Raw genomic sequence first — 22,682 nt, forward strand, 5'->3', positions numbered from 1 at the left:
TTTCCCAAACTTGGGTCTCCCGTTGGACTACAACTCCCATTATCCCTAGTGACTGGGACTAGTGATCACGGGATTTGTAGTCCCCAAAACAGCTGGCGACCCAAGTTTGGGAAACCCTGAACTAGATGACTTTCGCGGTCCCTTCTAACTCCACATGATAATTCCAGGGGAGCAAAAAAGCAAAAATTAGGTTCAGATGAAGCCTCGCTCTGCTGCCTGTCCAATAATATCGTTCTTTTCTCTTTCTGCCCCAGCCAACCCCGTTCCCTTTTCTCATGACTTTTAGCAAGCGGCATTAAAAAAAAAAAGCATTAGCACAAGCGGCCAATACGGAAGAGCTGCATAGAAATATACCGTACATTTTTAATATAATTTATCCAGCGCAAAGAGAACCATTTGGAACGAATCAATGGACGAATCAAAGGATGCATTAAGCCCACGCGGGGCCGATTCCCTCGCAGATACACGGGGATCTGCGGGGAGCTTTCCGTCGGGTAGGCTCCTCTCCCGCCCGCGGAGGGGTTGGGCTTTTCCTTCCCGTGGGGCGGAGACGGTGAGGCTGACGTCCTCTCCGTGCGCCCGGCTCCTCCTCCGGCCGCCGCGCGTTACGCTGCCGGGAAGCGTGTTTGCCGTCTCTGCCCACGCCGGCTGTTTCCGAGGCGGAATGGAGAAAAGCCGGGGGACCTTCGGTGGGCCCAGCCCGGACCCGGTGCGCAACTTTGAGCGCTGGAAGAAGAATTACGCCAAGCGCAAGGACCGGCTGCGCCAGCAGCGCCAGAAGCAGAAGCGTCCCGCTTGGGAGGTGGAGAAGGAAGGCATCGCCAGGTTGCAGCAGAGCTACTCGCAGGTAACGGCAGGAATCCCCCCCCCCCGTTCCATCCCCAGTAGAGCTGGGAGAGACCCCTGGAGAGGCGCTGCCGATCAGTGCAAGCAGTACGGAGCTAGATGGACGAATGGTCTGAGCCGCCAGAGAAGGCAGCTGGGCGCACAGGGTGCTTTCATAGCGCACCCTTTCCTTCAAAGGATTCAAGAACTACAGCACCCAGGATCCTTTGAGGGAAGGAGGGCGCTTGCTCCAAATGTGTTTTGGAATGGTTCTCCAACTCCCCCCCCCCCCTACTCCGGGTCCTCCTGCACTTCCCTCTATTTCAACTACAAATCTCTCCTACCTGTAGCATGTGAAGTGGATGGAGTTGGACTTTTCCTCTAGAGGAAGGAGATTTTCCTGCTGGGTCAGGGGCGTAGCAAGGTAAATTGGTACCCGGGGGCATTTTTTTTTTTTTTGTAACGCCCCCTTCTCCCCTTTCCTGTCCTGTGTGCATGATAAAAAGCCTGTTTGCTGGCTCACCGTGCCTGCTGGCTCCCTTTTACAGCGATTTTATTTAATTATTTACCGTATTACTGTTTTGCCCAATAACAAGAGTTCTCTGTCAAAACAAAATAAAAAATTCTTTTCAGTAGCACCTTAGAGACCAACTAAGTTTGTTCTTGGTATGAGCTTTCATGTGCATGCACACTTGCTTCCAGATACGTTGAAAGCATTAAAAAGCAATTCTGCACCACAAAACAAATAAAAATGCAGCATATAGCTGCAACAGCAGCAGCAGCAGCAAACAAATTCGTTCACTAACAAAACTCAAAACGCCACAACCAACACAATATTTAATTTAGCTCAATCTTAAAATGAAAAATCTGTTTTAAATGAAGTTCTTAGCTTGTTGCTGTGCAGACCCCAAATCTTTCCCCAATCTTTTTTCCATGGGAGGCTGCTGATATACTCAAAGCACCCTATGTTTACCATGGTATGAATTAATGCTACTGTCATTTCAAATACCAGTACATTAAGATTTTTTCCTCCATTATTGAGTTATATTGCAAATACATGCAAATCAAAACTTTTAAATGTGAAAAGAAGAAAAAAGATTTAAAAAGGTTGCAAAGAACAAAAAAAGAAAAAGAAGAAAGAAAAAATCTAAATAAATTACATAAACTAATACACTTAAATCTTAATGAAGAGAAGAAAAAATCATAGATTGAACAGTGTTAATTCATTCATTATTAAACTAAGACTTTGCAAACCAAATACTGTACATACACTTTAAACAGTTACCTTTTACATATCATCTGACACTTCTTAGGTATTTCATTTTTCATATTCTTTTGTTTTTTGGACTTCAGTTCATTATTCCTAATTAAAAAGAACTTACCTGTATTTCAGTACATCCCTCATCTTGGTATCAGGGAGCTTTTTACCTTTGCAGGGTTATTCTAGACACAACCAGATCTTCACTGCTGAACCTTGACTTATCAGATATTTATTTAGGTACTCCCATTCTTTCTTAACTGTCTTATTTGACTTGTCTCTTATTATATTTGCCAGCTTTGTGATTTCCAAGTACTCGGTCAGCTTACACAACCATTCCTCTTTGGTGGGTATGTGTTCCTCCTTCCAATATTTAGCCACCAATACTCTTGCTGCGGGTGGCGCTGGGATGAGCTCCCATTGTTCGGTCCCAGCTCCTGTCCTGCCCACCTAGAAGTTTGAAAGCACGTCAAAGTGCAAGTAGATAAATAGGTACCGCTCCGACGGGAAGGTAAATGGTGTTTCCATGCACTGTTCTGGTTCGCCAGAAGCGGCTTAGTCATGCTGGCCACATGACCTGGAAGCTGTCTGCAGACAAATGCAGGCTCCCTCGGCCTATAAAGTGAGATGAGCGCCGCAACCCCAGAGTCGTCCGCGACTGGACCTAGTGGGAGCCAGTGTGGTGTAGTGGTTAAGAGTGGTAGACTCGTAATCTGGGGAACCGGGTTCACGTCCCTGCTCCTCCACATGCAGCTGCTGGGTGACCTTGGGCTAGTCAAACTTCTCTGAAGTCTCTCAGCCCCACTCACCTCACAGAGTGTTTGTTGTGGGGGAGGAAGGGAAAGGAGAATGTTAGCCGCTTTGAGACTCCTTCGGGTAGTGATAAAGCGGGATATCAAATCCAAACTTCGTCTTCTTCTTTTTACTCTTGCTGCTGACGTAGCATAGAGAAAGTCTTATTTTATCTTTGGGGAAATTGTTTGTCAAAATTCCCAGAAGAAATGCTTCAGGTTTTTTTTTTTTTTTTTGGTAAAATGTGGTTCTTAATAATTTTTTCAATTCCTCTTAGGTCATGTCCCAGAATTTCTTTATCTCTTGGCATGCCCACCACATATGGTAGAAGGTTCCTACTTGATGTTTGCACCTCCAACTCTTATTATTATGGGGTTTATTGATTTTTATCTGCTTTACAGGGGTCAAATACCACCTGTATTGCATTTTCATAAAATTCTTTCTTATTAAATAACAAGCTGTAAATTTTAAGTTTTAAGATCTAGTTTCCACCACTCTTCATGTACAGAGTTATTGAAGCCAATACGTTCTCAGCCAATGGTTCTGAACGTGCCTCCCCCCTTCCCTTAACCCAGCACCGCTTTTTTTGAGACCCCCCCTTTTTTTTTAAAAAAAAAAAAGCTCCCACTGAAATGAAAGCTATGTGACTAATTTCCATTTTGATGATTGCTCTGCATACCAATAATACAGTTTTGAAACTGTGGCATCTTGAGCGGTGCTGAGAGAAACCTGTGGAGTGCAAAAACAGCAGCCGCTCTCTCCCTCTCCCCCCCCTCTCTATATATACACACACATGCATATATATCCTTATCCCAAGAGTAGAAATGATTAGGCAAATTTGTAATGAAGATATAGATGTGCACGTCAAGAGTTCTAAGCGAGGCAGGTCTGTAATCAACTTTATTTTTTATCTCGGCAGATAGACTCCTAATGCAAATTAGACGCCTCATTTTGGGGGAGGGAAGTAGCAGGTTGAAAAAACATGGAGATGTCATCGCTTCCTCTTCTTATTAAAAAAATCACACATAAGACGTGCACCCTCTCATCTCATTACCTTCAGGGAAGCTGTGAATATTAGAGTTGGATGCAGTTACTGTAGGTATATTTAGATGATGGCTTTGATTGAAGTCAGATATCTGGTTTGTACACACAAACCAGGAACAGGTGGCCTCTGGGAATATGGCAAGAGCTATACAGTATTCCTTTTGATTGCCATATCCTGCCCCCCCGATGTTGGCCTTACATTTCCAAGTGTCGCTTCACAGCCATTAAGTAGGGAGCTGCAATTTTGGGCTGGCCTTAGAAGCAGGAAGTCGAAAGCCAATGACGGACTGACAGACTGCAGTCGAAGATTGCTAGTGATCCCTAGTTTATTAAGGAGCAACAAACCAGGTGTTGGGTTTGAATGACATGGAAAGCCACGCTTAATTGCTACTTCTTGGTTTGTGCCTTCCCCTTGATCCAGGGAAGGGGTGATTGTGCAGTGTGGCGCTAGCACGTTGCTTGTTCCCAAATAAACTGTGACAAACCCGCAACTCTTTTTCAACTCTGATTTGAGAACCTCTCTCCCGGCAGCTAATTCTGCGTAATTAAGAAATTTGAGAGCGGACTTTGTTGACAGATCCTCTTGTTCAATAATCTAAACGGGATCCTTTCAGATTTCACTTTTCTTTGCTTATTTTCAGATAAATGCAAATGAGGTTGTAAGATTTTCGGATTTCCCGTTATCTAACAAAACACTGAAAGGTAAGCACAATACCTTAACAAGAATTCTCTGTGGCAGTTATTAGCCGACAACCTTATGCCAGGCATTTTTTGCTTCCAAAAATATTTTATAAACGTTCCCTTTCTTAGTTACATAGGGGTGATTTTTTTCTTAGTTGCCTATAAGTAACCTGGCAGCAGTTATGTACAAGCCTGCATGATTAGCTGGTTGAAGAAAGCGTATTAACAGCAAAATAACAAATGCTGCCTCATTCCAGGAAGAAAAATTCCTGTGTGCAAGTCTCTTCTGAATAGGGCAGACGCCTCCAACCCACAGAAGGGTCCTAATTAGGCCTGCAAGCCCGTTTTCCCCAAGCCACTGCTACCTGCCATCATAAATGGCATCAGGTATGTGGCAGGAAAAGATGTTGTTGCAAAAATCTTCGGGCTGAAGGAAGACTCCATGCAGCAATGGAAAAGGAAAGGTGTTTATTTAGTGCTAGCTAGCAGAATGTCTCAGAGGAATTATTTCTAAAGTCTGAGCCCAGAACACAGGGCTAAAATACCAATAATAATAATAATAATAATAATAATAATAATAATAATAAATTATTTATTTGTACCCCGCCCATCTGGCTGGGTCCCTCCAGCCACTATGTATCAATTAAATCATACCATACATTATCCAACAAATCACCACCTGCCCAGTAATACCTTAACTGTTACTTTCCAACTATGTATCGCTTTTCCAGCAGTTTTCTTAACGTGTGATACAGTGGTACCTCGCAAGACGAATGCCTCGCTAGACGAAAAACTCGCTAGACGAAAGGCATTTGCTAATGAAAGGGTGACTTGCAAGACGAATTTCCCTATGGCCGCGAATCGCAAAACGAAAACGTTTTGCGATTCTTCCCCCCGTCAAACCACGCTTCCTCCGACTGTGCTTCGCAAGACGAAATTTCCGCTGTACGACAGCACTCACGGAACGAATTAATTTCGTCTTGCGAGGCACCGCTGTACCCTTATTTGGTGTCCTAGGGTACGTGTCAACTTCATAGAATTATATATCCTGTACTAATATTCTTAACTCGTTAATAACTTTGGGTGATATCGCTGCCTCAACGTGACTGGCATCAACTGCATGTGGAGAGATGGACAACTGGACAGATCTAGTTGCCCACCCCCCACCCCGGTGTAGGGTCTAGCAAGAATTCAGTGTGGAGTTTGCCGTGTATGACAAATGCACACATTTAAGGTGCACATATGGGGTGATTTGGGCCCTTGCCATTGATTGCACAGGGTGAATCATGTGCAGTATCTAGTGAATGTTCTTTGCCTTCGACTATAGCCATATTTGATACACAGGCTTGCAAAGCAGTTCACATAAATATTTACTGGTATGCATGCCCTTCGGTTATTTTTAACATGCTGAAACCCCGAAACTGCAGCCACACACCTCTCAGGTGCCCCCCCCCCCCAGTTTATAAAATGTCCCTTTCCTTAGTTGTTAAGAGATCATTCTCAACTCATCCTAGGTAACTGGACGATGGGAAGTTCAGATGAACCTTCTCACATGTTGGATAGAGATTGAAGTGCCCTTCAGATGTTGTGGACTGTAACACTCATGATCCACAGCCAGGAGTGATGGGAGTTGTAGTCCCACAACATCTGGAGGCAACCATGTCGGCTACCCTTGTGTTAAAATAACAAGCTATGGCAGTGGTCCTCAAACTTCTTTCTCTGGGCTACTTCGTTATCTTGTGCACCAAATTATAATAAATACACTGGAAAACAAAACAAAAAAAATCACAACTAGGATTGGCCTCAGGATCACTTGACGCTCTTGCTCTCCTATTGGATCTACCCACATTCTGAAAATTAAGAAATATTTCGATTTTAATACAATACTCCGCTGAAATGTTTTAATGTTTCTTTGATTGTCCTTGAATCTTCCTGCCACACTTGCCATCCTCTCCTGCCACATCAGTGTGGTGCGCCTCACCCTTTGAGAACCACCAAGGGCTTGTGGACTAGCCCCTGAACCCCACCTGCAATTGTGAGAATGGTCCTTTAGCTGTGTACACAGGGCTTCTCCATTTCGGGGGGGGGGTCCTGCACAGAAGAACAGTATTAGTACATGTGTAGGCCTACTTCTCACAGCGGCTGAATAATAATAATAATAATTTATTATTTGTACCCCGCCCATCTGGCTGAGTTTCCCCAACCACTCTGGGCGGCTCCCAAACAAGTGTTAAAACAATACAGCATTAAATATTAAAACTTTCCCTAAACAGGGCTGCCTTCAGATGTCTCTTAAAAATAGGATAGCTGCTATTATTTCCTTGACATCTGATGGAAGGGTGTTCCACAGGGTGGGCGCCACTACTGAGAAGGCCCTTTTGTCTGGTTCCCTGTAACCTCACTTCTCACAATAAGGGAACCACCAGAAGGCCCTCGGCGCTGGATCTCAGTGTCCGGGCTGAACAATGGAGGTGGAGACGCTCCTTCAGGTATACAGGACCTGAATGCAGTCAGTGGTGGTGGCGGCACTAGGACACATACCACCACCACTGGACTCTCACATGCTTTTAACATGAGGGTTTCTCCCCCCCCCCCAGTGAATGGTTGATTCCAAGCATGTTGATATATATGGTCTTCCTCACACCAGGATTGCAGGAAGCTCAGTATCGCATGGTGACTGAAATCCAGAGGCAGACCATAGGTTTGGCCTTGCAAGGTAAAGACGTATTGGGAGCTGCGAAGACTGGATCTGGCAAAACTTTGGCTTTCATTGTACCTGTAAGTAATGTATCTCATAATTTCATATTGTACTGTTGGCCCAGGGGCAGCCAATATGATGCCCTTTGGATGTTTTGGATTGCCAATTCCCATCAGCCCCAGTGAGCTTGGCCAGTGACTACGGGCATTGCAGCCCTGATTTTTTCTTTCCCCCTTAAAAATATATATATATTCGCCGAGTGAAATTTATAGGGCTTCTAACTGGCATTTTTGTCACTGTCCAGGCTCTGGAAATCTTATACCGTCAACAATGGACTCCCATGGATGGACTGGGAGTTCTGATCATATCGCCTACCCGAGAGTTGGCATACCAAACATTTGAGGTTCTGCGTAAGGTGGGGAAGAATCACGAGTTCTCGGCCGGCCTTATCATTGGTGGAAAGGTTTGTTCCCTCCTTTTTTTAAAAAAATAAATAAATACAGGATCTCCCCACCCCACCCCACCCACCAGTCCCTCTATCTAACCCATAAGGATTGTAACCATAAGGATTGCTTATGGTTTGAAAATTATACTGGGATGTTGTACTAAGTGACTGGGAAGTAATTTTCTTAGAACTCGGTGCGACATATTTCCAAGGAAATGGGTTCCAAGGAAACAGCGGCACATACATACCTGCATTTAAAAGGCATGGGCCGTGTGCTGACTGAAATGTACAGCCTTTCAAGAAAGCTCTGTTTTGATTTTCCACCATAATGGCACATATTGTCCATTGAAAGCTGTCCCAGTGAAGTGAGTTGTCACATGCTTTGATTCTGATTTTGGTGTCCCTCTGAGTGATGGATGTCTCACAGAGTCTTGATGCATGTAAGCAAGCTTTGATGGAGTCATTGAAAATGTCCCAAGTAGAGGCAGTGATTTGGTTTTACTGGAAAACTCTGAATTTGAAAAAGCTCAGTCTGTATCAGAAAAAATTCTGATGCCTTAGAGAACGACCTAAACATGTTCGTTTACTTGTACTTAAACAAATTGAAGCATTTTGAAGCTGCCACTCTTGCCTAATAATGTATTTGCAATTGGAATTCATTCTCAGTTACTTACGGACTTGTTAACTGGAAAGATAAAGCACTGGGAAATTTTCTTCCTTGCATTGTTAGCTAGAGGCTGCTACATCTCTAAAGGTGCCTCTAGGTTGTGGCTTGTCATGTAGATAGAATTTTTCTGTGTGCCACAAGACACACAAACACACAGTTTGAAATCGCTCCGGGCGGGGTGGGGGGTGGGGAGGAATGGTCAGATCTTACTGTGATCTGCTGCACCTGAATGGGCTTGGAGAGGAGCTCCCTGCGTCATAACCGTATATTCTGAAATCATGCCCTCAAACCTGTCTGATATTTCAGGACCTGAAACAAGAATCAGAAAGAATCCACAATATAAACATACTGATATGTACTCCGGGACGGCTTTTACAGCACATGGACGAAACATCATATTTCCATGCCTCCAATCTGCAGATGTTGAGTAAGTGAAATGCTTCAATTTATTTTTTTATATTTTTTTATTTGCTTTTACTGAATAGGCTTAATCTGAAATCTGAAAATGGCCCAAAATACTTGCATTGGAAGCCACTGCCCAGAGCTGAAGCTCCATTAAAGCATGCAGAGGATGAACTGGGGTTGTCGCTTCAGTGCTTGATCTTTGTAACATACAAAGGCTTTCCATGAATTGGAAGTGAATGGGACGATTACCTGTTTGTGCTCCATTATTTGGTTCCATTTTTGTTGATCCGCAGACAGGACTCCCACTAAATGCGTTGCAAATAAATACATTAAACATTGAAAAAGTGTTTGGTTGGTGGGCAGTGGAGAGCTGAGCAGGCAAGAAGACCATATCAGTGCTTCGTGCACAGATATGGCTTGGTGCACTTGGATAAGCTAGTCCCATTTTATTTATTGCTTTTGTAGTCCGCTTTTTTGCCAGCATGTTGGAGTTGGCCTGTCATTTTGGAGTACAAAAAAATGAACAACTTCAATAAAAGCAGCAGAGCAATAGTTCAGGCTGCTGTCAGATTCCCCACTCTGGGATCAGGTAACCTTGTTCTAGGCAGGCACACACATACTTAGAGCTCTTTGAACAGCAAAGCATATGAAGCTGCTAAGATCACTGCCCCATTGAACCCAGTACTGTCTACTCTGATCGGCAGCAGCTTTCCAGGGTCTAGGGCAGAGGGATTGAACCTGGGACCTTATGCTTGCCAAGGATGTGTTGTGCCACATTGCTGTGGCCCTTTGTCTCTGTTTGTTACAGATTAATAATAATAATTCATTATTTATACCCTGCCCATCTGACCGGGTTTCCCCAGCCACTCTGGGCGGCTCCCAACAGAATATTAAAACCACGATAAAACATCAAACATTAAAAACTTCCCTAAACATGGTAACCTTCAGATGTCTTCTAAAAGTCAGATAGTTGTTTATTTCCTTGATATCTGATGGGAGGATGTTCCACAGGGCGGGCGCCACTACTGAGAAGGTCCTCTGCCTGGTTCCCTTTAATTGAGGGAACTGCCAGAAGGCCCTCAGAGCTGGACCTCAGTGTCTGGGCTGAACGATGGGGGTGGAGACGCTCCTTCAGGTATACTGGGCCATGGCCGTTTAGGGCAAGGTCAGCACCGACACTTTGAATTGTCTTCGTAAAATTACTGGGAGCCAATGTAGGTCTTTCAGGACCGGTGTTGTATGGTCTCAGCAGCCACTCCCAGTTGCCGCATTCTGAATTAGTTGTAGTTTCTGGGTCACCTTCAAAGGTAGCCCCATGTAGAGCACATTGCAGTAGTCCAAGCGGGAGATGACTAGAGCATGCACCACTCTGGCAAGACAGTCCATGGGCAGGTGTGTCTCAGCTTGTGTACCAGATGGAGCTGGTAGACAGCTGCCCGGGACACAGAATTGACCTGCACCTCCATGGACAGCTGTGAGTCCAAAATGACTCCCAGGGGCACAGTTACCCCATTCAGGATCAAGGAGTCATCTGTACCTACCTGCCTGCCCCCTGTCCCCCCAAAACAGTACTTCTCTCTTGTCAGGATTCAACCTCAATCTGTTAGCCGCCATCCAACCTCCAACCACCTCCAGACACTCACAGGAAAGCTATGATACGTGAATGAATTTTCAGATGTGGAAGTAGGCTTGACTGGGGTGTCAGAAGTGTACAACAGTGGAAGAGCGTGTCTCGGGAGCTGTAAAAGATATTTGAACAGCGGCTGGACGGTCCTCTTGTCAGGGATGCTGTAGTTTGCATCCTGCATTGTAGATCATGCATTGAGCAGCGGGTTCGGTTAGGTGACCTCCCAAGGCCCTGTCTGTGAAGGCTGACCCCAACAAATCCCTTGTGTGTATTTTGGAGCGATGCCTTTCATGCGGATAAGCCCCTGCTATCAGTGTGGAAATTAGTCTCACGCTCTGTCTGAAGGTTAGAAGCTTAGGGGGAAAAATCCAATTCCCTCCAGCTGGGCTTTCTCATTCCAGTACTTGATGAAGCTGACAGAATTCTGGACATGGGTTTTGCTGATACGATGAATGCAATCATAGAAAACCTTCCCGAGATGCGCCAGACTCTGCTTTTCTCAGCCACGCAAACCAAATCGGTGAAGGACCTGGCCCGGCTGAGCTTGAAAGATCCAGAATATATCTGGGTACATGAGAAGGCAAAGTTCAGGTAGGAGAATTCTTCTCTATCTAGACTTCAAATGAAGTGAAGAGTAGCTCTGTTTTACTCCATTATGTGCCTGTTTGTGGAAGGGGTGGGATGGAGAGTCATGTTATTCAACCTGAGGCCTTGGAATAACACAGGCTAGAAAATTGAAGACACACACACACACACACACACACACACACAGAGAGAGAGAGAGAGAGAGAGAGAAGAAATTAATTGGGTTAGTTGAAGTGTGGTTGTAGAATTCTTTGCTTCAACTCCTGTCCTGTCATTTTAAGTACTATATGTGCTACAAATCACTGTGATATATAACTTTTTGGCCCTGCGGCAGGGAGCTGTTAGCTGAAGTAAGTATATAAAATAGCCAATTTAAAATAGATGAAACTGGCTTAACTGTGTGACTGTCAAAAGCCAGCCTAAGTAATTCTTGATTTGATACTTATCTCTCTCCATCACCAAGGCTTCAACAGGTGACCAGAAAATGTAAAGATGCAGGATTCAGTTTGTAATTGAATTAAAGACCAGCTCGGCAACTGGAAGCAATAATGCATACTTCCAAGTGTTCCGTGTTCCATGACTTTCAATAAATCAGGGGTGGGGAACCATGTTTTTTGTTTTGTTTTTGCCAGAGGGCCGCATTCCCTCCTGGGTAAACTTTTGAGGGCTACATGACAGTGGTGGTTGGGATCAGAGGCAAAATGGGCAGAGCAACAAATTTATTATTGTTGTTATTTATTACACTTCTGTACTGCCTGAGGTTCACAGGGCGGTTTACAATATAAAAACATGAAAATACGTAGCATAGCAACAAACAAAAACAATGTTCCTCCACCCCCCCAGTTTAAAAGGCCAATGATAGCTCAGTTTGGTAAAGGCCTGGGAGAAGAGGAATGGTTTTGCTTGACACCTAAAGATAGGTAAAGGTGAGCCTCTGGGGGGGGGGGGAGAGCATTCCGCAAGCGGGGAGCCACTGCGGAAAAGGCCTGTTCTTGTGTTGCCACCCTCTGGACCTCTCATGGAGGAGGCACATGAAGATTGAAGCATCAAGGCCAGTTCGTAAGGGGAGAGGCGGTTCTTGAGGCATATAGTCCTGAGCCGTTTAAGGCTTTACAGGTCAAAAGTAGCACTTAGAAATGGGCCCAGAAACTAATTGGCGGCCAGCCCAGTTGGGCCTAGATTGGCATTCTATATACCCCCAAGTTACATATCTGCTCCTTCCTGTGGGAATGTAACCTCATCCAGAGCAGGTCACCTCCCATCCATTCTAGTCCATGACCACCCACAAAGAGTGCTTCAGTCTTATCCTTCAGTTTGTTGGCTCTCATCCAGTCTGTTACCCAGGCAAGACAGTGGTCCAGCACTTCCACTGCCACACCTGCGGGATGTGAAGGAGAAATAGCTGTGTGTCATCAGCATATTGCTGACAATGTACTCCAAAAGTCTGGGTTACCCCACTCGGGTTAAACAGCATGGGGGGATAAAACTGAACCCTGAGGAACCCTACATTGAAGGCTCCCCGGGGAACTACTGCAAAGCAGTGGAAACACGTATATTTTACCATTGTACACTAGGCTAATTTCTACACACATTCAGAGACCCCCTCTCTAAGCTCCATCCAGACAAGCAAGAGGTGCTTTTCATAGATTTCACAGAATTGTAGAGCTGGAAGTATCACCTTGAGTGTCATCCAGTCGAACCTTAGTCTGATTTAATGTGCACTCTTGCAGGGATTTTTATTTTATTTTTTCTGGTGAGCAAATGGTAATGCCTTTGTGATGATACTTCCGTACTCTGGAAAAATCCAAGCAGCTTGAATTGGGACAATAAAACAAAGCACAGATATTTTTAAACAGGGATTACTGCTTTGAGAAACAGTATTTCACAGTTTACCAGAATGAGGGGGTGGGGATTCCAAGCAAGATTAGTACAAGGCAGCGATGTCAGCTGCGTAATTTACGGAGCAATGGGCTGGATCAAATTATTACAGATCGCTGCAATTTCGGCAGAGCAACAGCCATCTTTGATAAAACACTGGGGATTTTTTTTAAGGTTTCAGGTTCAACCATGGCAGGGTATAATGAAGTATTTTGCATAAGTTTTGAGCGTGGCGGGGGAGCATTAATTTAAGGCTCCTATGTCTCAGCAGTACAAAATCTGATTGGAATGCATCCTTGCATAGGTTCACCGTGAGTTGTATTGATTCTTTCTGCCAGTGATCAGTGGAAGAGGGTATGATTTGTGCGATGGAAACCCCTGACCTTTCCAGTTAGAAAAGCATCTCTAGAAAAGACTTCTGTTCCAGACCCTGAAGAGCAGGGGTCAGCAAACTTTTTCAGCAGGGGGCCGGTCCACTGTCCCTCAGACCTTGTGGGGAGCCAAACTATATTTTGAAAAATAAAAATAAAAATGAATGAATTCCTATGCCCCACAAATAAACCAGAGATGCATTTTAAATAAAAGGACACCTTCTACTCATGTAAAAACACGATGATTCCCGGACCATCCGCGGGCCGGATTTAGAAGGCAGTTGGGCCGGATCCGGCCCCCGGGCCTTAGTTTGCCTACCCATGCTGAAGAGGCACTGCCGGGTGGAGTAGACAAGCCTTCTCCAACCTGGTGCCCACCACGTATTTTGGACTATTAACTCCCAGGCAGCACATTAATAGATCTATATGATTTAATATTTATTTCATTTGTATGCTGACCTATACATACGTTATTTGGTTTTTAGTTCTTTGGTTTTAATGACTTATGCCTTGTTTATCTATATTTTGTTCTCCTGTAGTTAATTCATGGGTTGTGATTGAGATAGATAGGGTTGTGTATGTGTGTTTATATACACACACACACATTTATACATAAACATGCATACCAGTACTTCATATTCTACTTCTGTTGGCCACCTTGTGCACCATTTGGTAGAAAGGCAGGATGATAAATTGTGCCCAATAATAATGATGATAAATATGTGATTTTTTTTTTTTTTTAGTACTCCAGCAACTTTGGAACAGAACTATGTTGTTTGTGAACTGCACCAGAAAATCAATATGTTGTACTCCTTTTTGAGAAGTCATCTGAATAAGAAAAGTATTGTATTTTTTGCAAGCTGTAAAGAGGTATTGAATATCTATAATTCTATCTCTTAACCATTTATAAAAAATGCTTTCACTTTTTCTTTTCTTTTTAAATATCAAGTTAATACCATTCCTGCCAAGACTTCAGGCAAGGGTCTTGCATCATAAATTAAAGCACCTGTGAGATATTCTCCTGTGCCCAGCAAGCGGGGATATGTTAATAAATACTTTAAAACAGGAGATATTAAAAGTTTGCTATAGCAGAAAAAGGTTTGTGCAGAAGTCCAGCGAAACGTCTTCCTGTTTGAGTCCTGAAGCTGAACATGCAGTTCTACTAGAGATTACACTTAAGTGTCTTCAAGCCAGTGTTTCTCTCTGTGTGTCTCTATATCTACCTATCTAAACTTAGGTCTGGTTCATTTACAAGCAGAAGATGGGATGGTAAATATGCATCCCAAACAGGTACAACAGGGTTTCTCAAACTTTCTGCTGTCATAGTCCACTTGAGACAGCTGAGAATTACAGTGGTACCTCAGTTTACGACCTAAATCCATTCTGGAAGTCCGTTCTTAAACCGAAACTGTTCTTAAACCGAGGCACACTTTCCCCAATGAGGCCTCCCGCCGACGGTGCCCTTCCATCGTTCGGATTCATTCGTAAACTGAGGTAAAAATCGCAAACCGGGACACTACTTCCAGTTTTGTGGAGTTCTTAAACTGAATAGTTCATAAACAGGGCTGTTCTTAAACTGAGGTACCACTGTAGCCTACTGAGGTCCACGGGTTACAAAATAGTGCTGTGTGGGCATAGCCAGGTATAAAATGGTGACCACTGCAGGCAGAGTTTGGCATAAGCATTTACTGACTGCTTTCTACTGAGTTTTTTTCACCACAGCGTTTTCCTTGTGGCGTTTTCCTTAAGTTGAGCTTTCCTCGCAATAAATACAGACCTTTGCTCTGGAGGTATTGTTGACTCAGCCTACCTGCTGTTCCAAATAAGTGCTGAGCACATACACACACCAAATGCCCCTGGGTTGAAAGAGTTTTGGAAAAAGATACTGCTGTTTTTGTAATTACGAAGAGGTTGGATCCTCTTCTGATATTGTTGAACTTAAAGAAAGTAAAAAAATAATAATATTGCAGCACCTCTGGTGTCCGTAACTGTAAATCTGTTCGAGACACTGTATTGTGATTAAAACGCCTGGGAAATTTGTTAAAGACATGAGAAGAATTCTGCTGCATCATACCAGAGGCCCTTCTAGACCTGAATTCTGTTCTCACAGTGGCCAGCCAGATGGCCATGGGAAGATCGCAAAACAGGGCAGGAGGATTCCTCATGAACCTTAACAGCTGAGTTTAAAAATGAAAATGAAAATGATTTCTATTCAGATTGCTCCCTGATAGATCGGGGTGCCTTTTTTGGTCACTTGGAACATTTTAGTTAATCAGACTGAATAATTGAAGTAAGGACAAATGAACTATTTAAGCTGCAACTTTGTAGTAATAGCGATTGCTATTTCTAAATTCACTCACCTCCCCCCCCCCCAGCGTATGACTACTGCAGCTTTGATGATAAGATTGGAAGGAATGACATGTCAGTGGGGATGGGCTTGAACACCCTTCCCTCCTCACCCAACCCCAGTGCCTGGCTAACGTTTTTCAGATACAGAGCCATTTGCTGCGGCTAATAAATTAAGCCCTGGAAGAGTCAGTCAGGGTTCTCCTGCATCATGTACAGTTTGGCTCTATCACCCCATTGTTGTACATGCCACGTTATAGAGCAGCATAAGCATAGAACAAGTCCCTGCCCCAAAGAACTTACAGTCTGAATTGTTACTGGTTTCTAGGTCCAGTATTTGTTTAGAGTCTTCTGCCGTCTTCGACCTGGGCTCCCTATACTAGCTCTTCATGGCAAGCAGCAGCAGATGAAGAGAATGGAAGTCTACACTGATTTTGTGCGCAAGAAATCGGCAGTTCTCTTTGCTACGGATCTTGCGGCTCGGGGACTTGGTAAGCACTCTCAAGTTCTTCCACGTTTATTATTATTCCACGTTGCAGAACTACCTGTACCGAGGGCAGGTGCCCCAGACTGTGAACTTACATTATATAAAAAAAGAAAAGAGCCTATAGTTTGCTAGAAAGAAATGTATAGAGCGAAATGTGCTGGCAAAATGTGAAATGAGAGTTGCGAGATTTGTTGTTGTTGTTCAGTCGTTCAGTCGTGTCCGACTCTTCGTGACCCCATGGACCAGAGCACGCCAGGCACTCCTATCCTTCACTGCCTCTCACAGTTTGGCCAAACTCATGTTAGTAGCTTCGAGAAAGTAGCTTTGAGATTACCTTGCATATTTTTTCCTGGTACTGAAGATTGTTTCCCACTCTCACTAGACAGCAACAGCATCTATGTTTGTGTTTGTGTCTGTGATCTCCATAATCAGCAGGACATAGCTGACTTTCCACGGTAAACATAAGATTGTTGAGGAATGGTTGCCTCGCTTAAGTTTGTGTTCTGCCATGCTCCCCATGGCAGCCATTTGTGTTATGCCACGCCTTCTCCATGGCAGCCATTTTGTGACTGGTGTCCCAGCACTCTCTCAAAATTCAAAATTCACCCAGTCGTCCGAAAAGTTTGGTGACGCCTATTTTAGCCCGATGCTTAAAAGCAGATAACGATGGTGGCAGGCATGCTTCAAAGGTGAATGCAATAATGATTTGCAAGGGGAGGAATTCAACATGGCACTGAGGAGATTGCTGCATCAGTGCAAGCATTTTTGCTTGCTTGATGAAAAATTTTTCTCTTTCCACCCCCTCACCTTGTTCTGGGAGATTTCCGACCCCACCCCTGAGGTAACTTGTGAGGGGAAGACAGGAGGGGGAACCCTATTGTGCCAGCAGAAGTCCTTGCGCTCGCTTTCATTAGTGGGACTCACTCTTTGAATCCAGCCCAAGATAAACAATTAAAAAGTATCCTCAAGTGCCAAATTTGCGTTAAGGGTGTTTCCTGGCTATTGAAGGGTTGAAAGCCACCGTTTTAAATTGCGAAAGATTAACACTGCTTTTGAATTTCAAACATGCAAATTATCTGCCTGTCCATGTTCAGGTATAAAATTACACTGTCACTACTTAGGAAATGAATATGCTATTAATTTTATTCCTATCTTGACAAATAAATGAAGGTGATTGATTCTGCTTTGAACGGTCTCCGCTAATATAGCACAATAAAGCAGAACTTAATTTGTACCAAATTATACAGCCGTGTGAGAAACCGTTTTCTCTGTGGGTGGATTTTCGGTGTTTCCCGAACTCAAGGTCTCTGTCCCTTTCTCATTTCTTTGCAGATTTCCCTGCTGTGAATTGGGTCATTCAGTTTGATTGTCCAGAGGACGCAAATACTTACATTCACAGAGTTGGCAGAACAGCCAGGTATGTTCTTCAACGTTCTGGGATTCTGTGTGAAAGCAGAACTGTTAATTGTTTGTAGAAAAGATGACAAGCCCAGTGCTGGTTAGGTTAGGTTAAATGTCATATCTCTGTCTTTTGATCCAGCACCCCAACCAATATTATATATTTTATTGAGGAAAGGCTACACAATGCCTGTGTTGGACCTTCACTGTTGGAGGCAATATATCCCTCTGAGCACCAGGTGCTGGGAATTGCAAGTGGAGAGTTTTCTTGCTCATTGGTCCTGCTTTTTTGGTCATGCCATAGGTCAGCCAGTGTGATAACAGGATGCTGGTCTAGTTGCAATAGGGATATTCTTCTCATAGAGTTGGAAGGGACGCTGTTTTTGGACTACAGCTCCCATCATCCCTAGCTAGCAAGACCAGAGGTCAGGGATGATGGGAATTATAGTCCAGAAATAGCTGGAGACCCAAGTTCGGGAAGCAATGATCTAGTCCACCCCCTGCAATGCAGGAATATGCAGCTGTCCCTTACAGGGATTGAACCTGCAACCTTGGCGTTTTCAGCACTGTGCTCAAACCAGCTGTGCTATCCATCAGTTCGTATATTCTTAAAGCCATGGATTAAATTACAGGAATTTACAGCTCATGGGGCACAGCTGATTCCAACGTTCAGGTCTCAAAATCCCTGCTCTGGCTATATTAAATTTGGCTGAAAATCTGATATGTTAGTATACCTTAATATAGCACATTAGTAGCAAAACAACTTTTCACCTGGATTTTTAATTATTTATTGTCTGTGTATATTGCTCCTGTGAGAGAGACTGTTGCCTGCCATTCAGATTACTGATCAGGTTCACGGCTGCTTAGCTTCAGTAATATTGCTTCTGAATCTTGTTTCCAGACCCTTCAGTGGGTCCACTATTAGTATCTGCTTTGCATATAAATATTGTGTTCATCATTGTTTGCTCTTTCAAAGCTAATTAAAAACAAGTTGAAACAGTTTACAGTGCAATATTCCAAATGCCTACTCACGTGTCAGCTTCGTCCACAAGTAAGTGGGCACAGGATTGCAACCATTGGCTCTTATTTTTGTTAACATTATTCCTGAAGGTTGTCTGCAGGGATAAATAAGCAGCTGCAGTTTCTTAAGCACTCTGCAGTTGCTTGTTAGGATACTGAGAATCTTATATTTAATTTATTAAGCTTCTAGTGCTTGTGACAGCAGAGGCTCTCCGGAGACTTTGGAAAACTAGGCTAGAGATGTGAAATTGAATTTCTAAAGGCATCATTAAACTATGTCTTTGGGTATTTTGTAAGAAGACGAAAATTTTCAACGAAAACTGCAAACATCTGCAGTATTTATTGGTCTATCCGTATCAAATATGGTCTTGTTGCTTGGGCTCCAAAACAGCACATGATATAGATCAGACCTGACCTGGCATTTATTGTGGGTTGTGCAAAAGAATACTGAGAATCGTTTGGGAAATATTTTATACACTCTGATGCATTTAATTTATTCATTCCTAGCTTCTTTCCTCATCGTACCCAAGTGGTCCTAGGAGGCTCATATTATAGACCTGTATCTTTTGGTGCTTTTTAAAAATGCTATTAAAAAATACAATAAAAGCAGGCAATAATTTTTCTGTACACCGCCCGGAGATCTATGGATGAAGGGTGGTGTACAAATACAATCAATATATACACCAACCTGAACCAGCCCCCATCAGCCCCAGCCATTCCAAATGAGAGTTATATGCAATGATGGGAGTTACGTCCTGTGATACAAAAAGAAGCTTGAAACTAATCATGTAACAACAATGACAAACTGCTGGGCTACTTGACAGAAGGGCATTACGGGAAGGAACAAGGCACAGAGTTACAGAACAAATCATACGATCTGTCACAAATAGCAGAATCATAAAAATGTCAGAAGCAAATATGAAAAGCCATAAAGAGGAATTGCCATCAATGTCAGCAAAACGGCAATACTTTCGGAGGATTTTTTTCCTCCCCCACCCCCGATGCCTCTCTGTAACCTAGGAATGAAATCAAGAGGTAGGGATTAATTGTGGCCTTGATGGATCCTTGACCTCTCTCCGTCAACATGATGTTTTAGGCATCAGCCTTACTTCCCATGCCTTCCCTGGGTCAGATACTCTATTTTTGCCCATGCCAAGCTATTTATATACCGCAATGTCCGTAAGCAAATCTGTGCTCAAAGTGCTTTGCAGAAAAATTGTAGTCTAACACATTATTCATTAACAATTAATTTAACACATATTTTAATTTATTAATTTATTATTTTATTTATTGAATGTCTGTACCAGCCTTCAGCCGAGGATCACAGGACGTGTTCCGATACATTCTCTTTTTTCATCCTTCTGTGTGATATCTGTGGCATGTAGGGTCTTTTACAGGATGGCAGTCACAACACCTAAAAAATCCCTACCCAGAATAATACCCATAAAATTCCAGACATATCAGACCTTGGGACAAATGATTGACCTTGCAACCAACTATTGTCTCAGCCAGAATAAAAATTTAAAAAAGATGCAGATTTTTTTGCAGCTGTAGAATGTTGAATTCTCCGGTATGTTGTTTAAAAAGTACCCCTGCCTCTTTCATATCATCCGTAATGGTAAAGTCGAATGTGGGCTGTGGCATGAGTCCTAATTTGGCCTGGGAGGCTGTTCCCAGGCTGACGTCAGGTGTGTGGCAGGTAAAGATGGGGCTCCCTGCCAACAGTGGAGTTTGCAGACTGATTAGCTGATTGGCCATGCTTGTGAGCCCCTGGGCCTTTGCCCAAATGTTTTGGTTTCAGAAACCCCCAGGCAGAGAAAGGTGTTTCACCTGACGTCCTGATGACGTTAGGTGATTTACAGTTGGGTGGCTCTGCTCATCTGTCAAAATGGCCCTGGGGGTTGGAAGAGGTCAGCTAAATCCAGTTCCCCATCCCAGCTCCCACCACCCCTGTATTACAGAATCCAATTCTGTCAAAGAAAACTGCTTTTGATTTCCTTCGACCTCATGTTTCAGACCTCTGAATTGCATTTGATAGGAAATACTGAGAAATATAATATATTCAGGCAATGCTGCTGTGGTGTGTGATCGCTGCTGTTCTTTGATCGTTGGGGTGTGTGTGTTTGTGTGTGTGTGTGTGTATGTGTTTGTTTCTAAGTCTAAAATGGGTTGACAAGAGGATCAAACAAGCTTTCTAAGTATCACATTTCTGATGGACAGGCGTGCATTTGAGACTTTCAGGTTTTATTTCCAGAGACATGGTTGGGTTAGTCCCCATGCAGCAAATACAAGAAAAAGCCTTGCAGCACCTTAAAGACCCACACATTTATTACTGGTATGTGGATTCAAGCACACAGATGAGCCCATGAAAGCACATCACATAATTGCTCTAGTTTTTAAAAAAGAAATTCTCTTTATTATGTATTTTTAAGAAGTTCCAATACATATTACTTATTCCATTACGTTTTAGAGCAGAGTTTCCCAAACTTTGGTCTTCAGCTGTTTTTGGACTACAACTCCCATCATCCCTAGCTGGCAGGAACAGTGGTCAGGGATGATGGGAATTGTAGTCCAAAAACAGCTGGAGACCCAAGTTTGGGAAACCCTGTTTCACAGCAAAAAGTAAAAGAAAATATGAAAGGACAAGAGGAAAACATGCCCCAAAGAGTCGACAAGTACATGGATTTACAAAATCAAAACAAAGCGACATTTTATATTTTTCATTATATAAAGACATATCAGTCATAATTCACAGAAAGATTGAAAGTATAATTCATTTAAGTGGGTAGATGACGACTTATGAGTTGTTCCATATACATAAATGATGTATTGGGATACAGTTTTTGTGTGGATCACTTATCATATAATTGATAAAAGGCCACCAAACATGAGTTGCTGCCTTTGTGAGCTGAATGGCCTTGGGGGACACGACCATTTAAAGGAAGCAGCCTATCGAAAAATATGGTCACAACTTCACAGTGTTGATTTGCATGTATACAGCACTCCCTGTTCAATATGTAGCCATTTTAAAACATCTGTGTAAATGTGACAGAAATTTCGGATAACTGTGTTTCTCCATCTGTTTTAAATTTACAAACTCCATTGACAATTTTAAAAACAATTGTCAATACATGGCAATTACATGGACATATGTCTTGCATGCAGTCATCTACATGGCATCTGTAATGTTTTGACGATTTCTCTATTTTTTGTGGTGGCTGGGTGGGAATCTATAACAGTAGCATATTTTTATTAGGACCAACTAAATGAAAATAAAATAAAATAAATCCTTCCAGTAGCACCTTAGAGACCAACTAAGTTTGTTCTTGGTATGAGCTTTCGTGTGCATGCAGACACATATCTGTATCTGAAGAAGTGTGCATGCACACGAAAGCTCATACCAAGAACAAACTTAGTTGGTCTTTAAGGTGCTACTGGAAGGATTTTTTTATTTTGTTTTGACTATGGCAGACCAACACAGCTACCTACCTGTAAATGAAAATAGCGAGCAAGCTGTCAGGTTTGTAGAAATACCATATTTTACGCTCCATAAGACACACTTTTTCCCTCCTAAAAAGTAAGGGGAAATGTCTGTTTGTCTTATGGAGCGAATGTGTGGTCAATCGCTGGCCCCCTTTCCGGCACTGGCCCCTTGCCCAGGCCTCCATTGTTGAATGTTCTGCAGAAGGAGGCTGTTTGTTTCCCCAGTGACATGTGACTGGCTGATTAGATTATCTGTCTGGAAACTGTAGAAACGGACTACCATGGGAGTTTGTAGTCCCACAACATCAGGAGGCTGCCAATTTGCCACCACTGGTCTACAGAGAAGGAGAATCGTGGCTACTTTTGCTTTGAAACGATGAATTTTAGCAGCTAAGTTCTAGTAGCTGCATGGGCAGACTGAAATACAATCTAGTCATTGTCATAGATCTTATTTTGTTGACTTGGTAATGATTGTTCATCAAATCCCTATGGTCAGCAACTAGTTGTAATAGCTATCCATTTTGAGGACGTAATCATGGGTGATAAACCAGAGTTTCCCCCTCCAACCCCCCATTAGACATAGACCATGGGCACAGTTACTAACTCTTCTGTAAATCCCCCCCTTGCTTCAGAGTTAGCAGCTGGACACCATATTTGGCCCAGTGCAGCCTG

General features: G+C 43.2%; 1 protein-coding gene across 1 annotated transcript in view; it reads left to right on the plus strand.

Annotated features, from left to right (window-relative positions):
• The first annotated feature begins 571 nt into the window (after positions 1-571).
• DDX10 (DEAD-box helicase 10) overlaps positions 572-22,682 on the plus strand; it is a 151,909-nt gene continuing 129,798 nt past the window's right edge. The window contains exons 1-9 of the mRNA XM_033146258.1: positions 572-847; positions 4,561-4,621; positions 7,248-7,378; positions 7,603-7,761; positions 8,717-8,837; positions 10,844-11,033; positions 14,020-14,146; positions 15,951-16,113; positions 17,442-17,526. Of these exons, the coding sequence (XP_033002149.1) occupies positions 665-847; positions 4,561-4,621; positions 7,248-7,378; positions 7,603-7,761; positions 8,717-8,837; positions 10,844-11,033; positions 14,020-14,146; positions 15,951-16,113; positions 17,442-17,526 (1,220 nt within the window). The 5' untranslated portion in view covers positions 572-664. The remainder of the gene's footprint in view (positions 848-4,560; positions 4,622-7,247; positions 7,379-7,602; positions 7,762-8,716; positions 8,838-10,843; positions 11,034-14,019; positions 14,147-15,950; positions 16,114-17,441; positions 17,527-22,682) is intronic.

The sequence above is a fragment of the Lacerta agilis genome, chromosome 4 (genome assembly GCF_009819535.1).
Source record: "Lacerta agilis isolate rLacAgi1 chromosome 4, rLacAgi1.pri, whole genome shotgun sequence".
In the NCBI taxonomy this organism is placed as follows: Eukaryota; Metazoa; Chordata; class Lepidosauria; order Squamata; family Lacertidae; genus Lacerta; species Lacerta agilis.